Source organism: Triticum dicoccoides, chromosome 2B, assembly GCF_002162155.2.
Source record: "Triticum dicoccoides isolate Atlit2015 ecotype Zavitan chromosome 2B, WEW_v2.0, whole genome shotgun sequence".
NCBI lineage: Eukaryota > Viridiplantae > Streptophyta > Magnoliopsida > Poales > Poaceae > Triticum > Triticum dicoccoides.
Window position 1 is genome coordinate 821,507,812 of NC_041383.1, and position 5,002 is coordinate 821,512,813.

The 5,002-nt window shown below is 42.2% G+C and overlaps 1 protein-coding gene across 1 annotated transcript in view; it reads left to right on the top strand.

Annotated features, from left to right (window-relative positions):
• The window catches only part of LOC119366620 (transportin-1-like), an 11,533-nt gene extending 8,200 nt beyond the window's left edge, over nt 1–3,333 (top strand). Inside the window, exons 20-29 of the mRNA XM_037632384.1 lie at nt 553–666; nt 952–1,053; nt 1,131–1,193; nt 1,276–1,350; nt 1,782–1,853; nt 1,934–2,058; nt 2,209–2,260; nt 2,358–2,426; nt 2,510–2,569; nt 2,653–3,333. Of these exons, the coding sequence (XP_037488281.1) occupies nt 553–666; nt 952–1,053; nt 1,131–1,193; nt 1,276–1,350; nt 1,782–1,853; nt 1,934–2,058; nt 2,209–2,260; nt 2,358–2,426; nt 2,510–2,569; nt 2,653–2,736 (816 nt within the window). The 3' untranslated portion in view covers nt 2,737–3,333. The remainder of the gene's footprint in view (nt 1–552; nt 667–951; nt 1,054–1,130; nt 1,194–1,275; nt 1,351–1,781; nt 1,854–1,933; nt 2,059–2,208; nt 2,261–2,357; nt 2,427–2,509; nt 2,570–2,652) is intronic.
• Nucleotides 3,334–5,002: the final 1,669 nt, after the last annotated feature.

A 5,002-nucleotide genomic window follows, 5' to 3' on the forward strand; every position in this document is an offset into this window, starting at 1 on the left:
GTAGATTTAACTTAAATATCTACTATGATCTGTACATCAAGTCTAACCACAAAAGGCACGAATACATTCCCATGCTCTAACAAGCAATTTTTTTGTCTTAATTGATGCCTTAATAATGCAGTGTTCATCACTGAATGCTTAATGTGTCTTTTTTGGTCATTTATGGAAGAGGAATTAATGATAATATTATGATATCAAGTAGGATATTTTCAGCCTATACCTTCTTGTATTTGTACGAATTGGTGAAAACCACATACATAATTTATCTTCATCATTCTTGTTGGTACAGAAGACACTTGATGAAGTTGCTCCTAATTAGAGTCACATTCTGTGAACATCAGTCATAAGTTTTGTAGTCTTAAGCATAGAGATTTTCTTCTCCTGTTTGCTTGGTTTCTGGTACTCTGATCTTTTAAGTACCCTGGATTATGCCAATTTAAAAATCGATCTGTTTGCCAATTTGACTTCAATCTTTGCTGGAGCTTGCTATAGGGTTTAATACATGAGACAAGCTCATCCGGTTCTGTTGCTTAAGGGATATCTCCTTTCTACATGCAGGTTGATCCTGCTGCAGCAGGTGCGTTGTATGATAAGGAATTCATTGTCTGTGCATTGGACCTGTTGTCTGGACTTACAGAAGGACTTGGTGGCGGTATTGAAAGTCTGGTAAATTCAACTCTCCCATCAATGATATTCACTTTTCCTGCATCAAGTTCTTAACATCGAACTACCTCAGTAATTTGAGGGGGTTGCATGTGCTGGCAACTTATGGCGAAAAGAAAGTTAAATTTATTAGTATCATGGAGTACTTGTTTTTCATAATATGCTAAAATACACACTCGTTAAGGCTCATATACCGCTTACACAGTACTGACAGTGAGTTTGGCTAGTAAATTTTATCATACCAGGAAGACTTTCTTATTGGGCAAGCTATCTTTATCTTTGTTTTAGGTTGCGCAAAGCAACTTGAGAGATCTACTTCTGCAATGCTGCGTGGATGAGGCACCTGATGTTCGACAAAGTGCTCTGGCCCTTCTTGGCGACATTTCTAGGGTTGGTTGCAAAGCTCCTAAACTGATCTTTGTCATCGCTATGTCAATTTTGAGACTATAACACCTTTTTGTCTATAGGTCTGCCCTATACATCTTCAGCCACGCCTCCAAGAATTCCTTACTGCTGCAGCAAAGCAATTGGTAAGTGACTAAGTGCCTATGTTCTTTGTGGTCCAGCATTATTTTATCTCCATTTGTTCCTCACATTGTTTCTTTGATCTAGACTCCACAATCTGTGAAGGATGCTGTGTCAGTTGCTAACAATGCTTGTTGGGCCATTGGAGAATTAGCAATCAAGGTTTGTGCCAAGCGTATTATTATTGGCCAGTATATTATTTGCATATCCCTTGAGTAGTTTTTTAGCATATACCTTATGTTTACTATTTGTAGCTCCAGTTGTTTGACATGTATTGCCACTTGCCCCATAGCAATTTCAAAACTCTACCTGTATAAGTTGTGGGCAGTGGGTGCTCTCTGTTTTGTGCCTAGTCAAACGTACTAGTGCTCATCATTATTGTAAAGTTTCTCAGCATATACCTTTGTTTACTACTTGTAGCGCCAGCCCTTTGACATGTATTGCTACTTGCCCCATAACAATTTCAAAACTGTATTTATAAGAGTTGTGGGCAGCGGGTGCTCTCTGTTTCGTGCCTTAAAGTCAAGCATACTTAGTGCTCATTAGTATTATTGTAAAAATTCTTGCATGTCTGATTGACTATTCCTTGGCAGATTGGCAAGGAAATTTCACCTGTGGTGATCAGTGTTGTTTCATGCTTGGTTCCTATTCTAACAACCCCAGAGGTGATTGCCTTTTTCCCCATCATGTTCTCTAGGCGACTGATCATTTCAACTAAGTGTGTTGTTTGTCGTGCCATTTACAGAGCTTGAATAAGTCACTCATTGAAAATAGTGCAATCACTCTTGGGAGGCTTTCATGGGTCTGTCCAGACATTGTGGCCCCTCATATGGAGCATTTCATGCAAGCCTGGTGCAATGCCTTGTGCATGTGAGCATTCCTTTTTTTTCTTTCTGTAGCTTTTATGCTATTTTTAAAGGGTTAAGAAAGATTTTCTGTTTGTAGCTTTTGATGTGGCGGATGTTTTTTCTTTATGCTTTCTTGGAATTCCTCTTGGAGTTAACTATCTTTCTTGTGCAGGATAAGAGATGATTTCGAGAAAGAGGACGCATTCCATGGTCTGTGCGCAATGGTAAGCTTGAAGCCGTGTTTACATAATGCTTGCGATTACACTCTTCATAGCTGTGAATGGTCACTTACAACGAAAACTCTTTTATGTGCACTACTAGGTGGCAGCAAACCCAACAGGGGCTGTGAGCTCACTAGCCCACGTATGCCAGGCCTGTGCAAGTTGGAATGTAAGCTGGTCGTTTCTGTTTCTCTTGCATCTGTATATCTACAGTAGTATCACGCGTCTGAGCTCACTTTTTTCTGTGAACAGGAGATAAAAAGCGAAGGTTTGCACAATGAAGTGTCCCAGATTTTGAATGGCTACAAGCAGGTAAAAAAACAGCGAGGCCTTTTCGTTACACGTGTGTATATGCTGTATGCAAGAAACTGAAGGTGATCTTTCTTTCACTCTAGATGCTCGGAGCTGCCGGATGGGAACAGTGCATGTCGACACTGGAACCAGCAGTGGTGCAGAGATTAGCGAGATATGGGGTCTGACGGCGCCGCGCACCGATTCTCGCTATACCACCACCATCGGGGTCAAACCATCAGAAAAGGATTGAAGGGCATGAGATTGGGTCGGTCAGGTGTCCAGCGTGTAGCACATTGTGTGGTTTCCTATATGATGATGCGATTGGTTGATTGATTCTGCCTGGGTTGGTTGGTTGGCTGGTGTTGTATACTGTCCTCTGGTTATACAGGTCTGCTCAAAGTGTAGCGTGACTGAGTCGAGCGGTAAGAATTGAATTGCGATGGGAGGAACTCTGTTTTTGTCGAGTCGGAGAAGGCGGTGCGGGTGCGCGCCTTGTAGGTTATAGGAAGTTGAGGTCGGTCGGTCGAGTCAAAATTTGTATTGGCTGGTTGCAGTGGGGTCTTTTTTGGGTTTCGCTTGTCACAACACTGGCAACCCCAGCAGCAGCATTGGAAGAGTTTTTTTTGTAGAATGTATTCTATGTGAGAGAAAAAGAGAGAGAGAGAGCTTAGGTCTAGGGTTTGTTTTTGTAATCCTTTATTAATAGGAAGGGCGTCCTTGTATTGATTCATTCCCAACAATAAAAAAAAAAGAGATTGGAACAGCGTCAGAATCTTTGTTTAGATCAGCTGATGTTGTAAAAGATTGCAACATTTGTCTTCCAACATCAACCTTTGAGAGTGCGCCTGAGGTGGGTGTCTTGTCGGTGGTGGTCATGCGTGGATTCGACATCCTATGTGCGGATCCAATATGTAGGCGGGCGCCGGGCTGATGTTTGTTGGATCAGGCGGATCTAGCTGGATGCACGACTCGTTGGCTCTGTCACGTTGCTAGGTGGTGTGAGGCGCGACCTTTCTCTCCCTCACTGGTTTTGGCGAACGTTGCCATGGCGGCGCATCTGACGGGCAGTGACAACTACGAGGTAAATTCTAGTTTTGGTCAGAGAGCTACCATGCATGACCTAGTTTTGGTCAGGTTGGCACACAATGGCAGAGGTAAATTCTTCGCAAATTGGAGAGTACTTCCAAAATCAACATGCTTTAAGATTTAAGATTTTCACGAAAAGTAGGATAGGCTGACACGGATCGCCCATTCGGTGGTGCAACCTAGTCAGACGGCCTTCATGCCTGGGAGACACATCCTAGAAGGGATAGTTGTTCTCCATGAAACGCTCCATCAAATTCATTCGAAGAAACTGGATGGGGTTATCTTCAAAGTGAATTTTGAGAAGGCATACGATAAAGTTAAGTGGCCTTTTCTTCAGCAGGCAATGCGCACGAAAGGTTTCAATGAGACATGGCGGAACCAAGTGGGTTCTCTAGTCCAAAGAGATAGTGTCGGAATTAAGGTTAATGATGATACCGACCACTATTTTCAAACTCATAAAGGCTTGAGACAAGGGGATTCAATATCTCCCCTTTTATTTAATATAGTGGCGGATATGTTGACCGTTCTTATTGGCAGGGCCAAGGAGAATGGCCTGGTCGATGGACTCGTTCCTCATCTAGTTAATGGGGGACTTTCCATTCTACAATATGCGGATGGCACTATTCTTTTCATGGAGCATGACATTGCAAAAGCTCGGAACATGAAACTAGTTTTATGTCTCTTTGAACAATTCTCGGCACTTAAAATCAACTTTAACAAAAGCGAATTGTTCTGCTTTGGTCGGGCCAAGGAGGAGCAAGATACATATAGACAATTGTTCGAATGTGAGCTAGGTTCCTTGCCTTTTAGTTACTTGGGCATACCGATTCACCATCGCAAGCTTTCCAATAAAGAGTGGAAATGCATCGAAGATTGAATTGAAAAGAAGCTTAGCTGTTGGAAGGGCAAGTTAATGTCGTACGGCGGTAGGCTAGTGCTTATTAACTCAGTACTTACTAGTATGCCTATGTTCCTGTTATCTTTTTTTTTTTGAGATACCCAAGGGGGTACGGAAAAGGCTAGACTTCTTTCGATCTGGATTCTTCTGGCAGTCAGATGAGGCCAAGAAGAAATATCGCCTAGCACGATGGGATATACTATGCCGTCCTAAGGATTAGGGAGGTTTAGGTATTGAGAATCTGGAAATTAAGAATAAATGCCTTATGCGTAAATGGCTTTATAGGTTATCGGTAGAGACTAACAGTATGTGGGCACATATATTACATAACAAATATTTGCAATCGAAAACTCTTTCCCAAGTCACTACGAGGCCGAATGTTTCGCCATTCTGGAAGGGGCTTATGAGAAGGAAAGACTTGTTCTTTCATAGGACCAAATTCCTTGTTGGCAATGGAATGACAACAA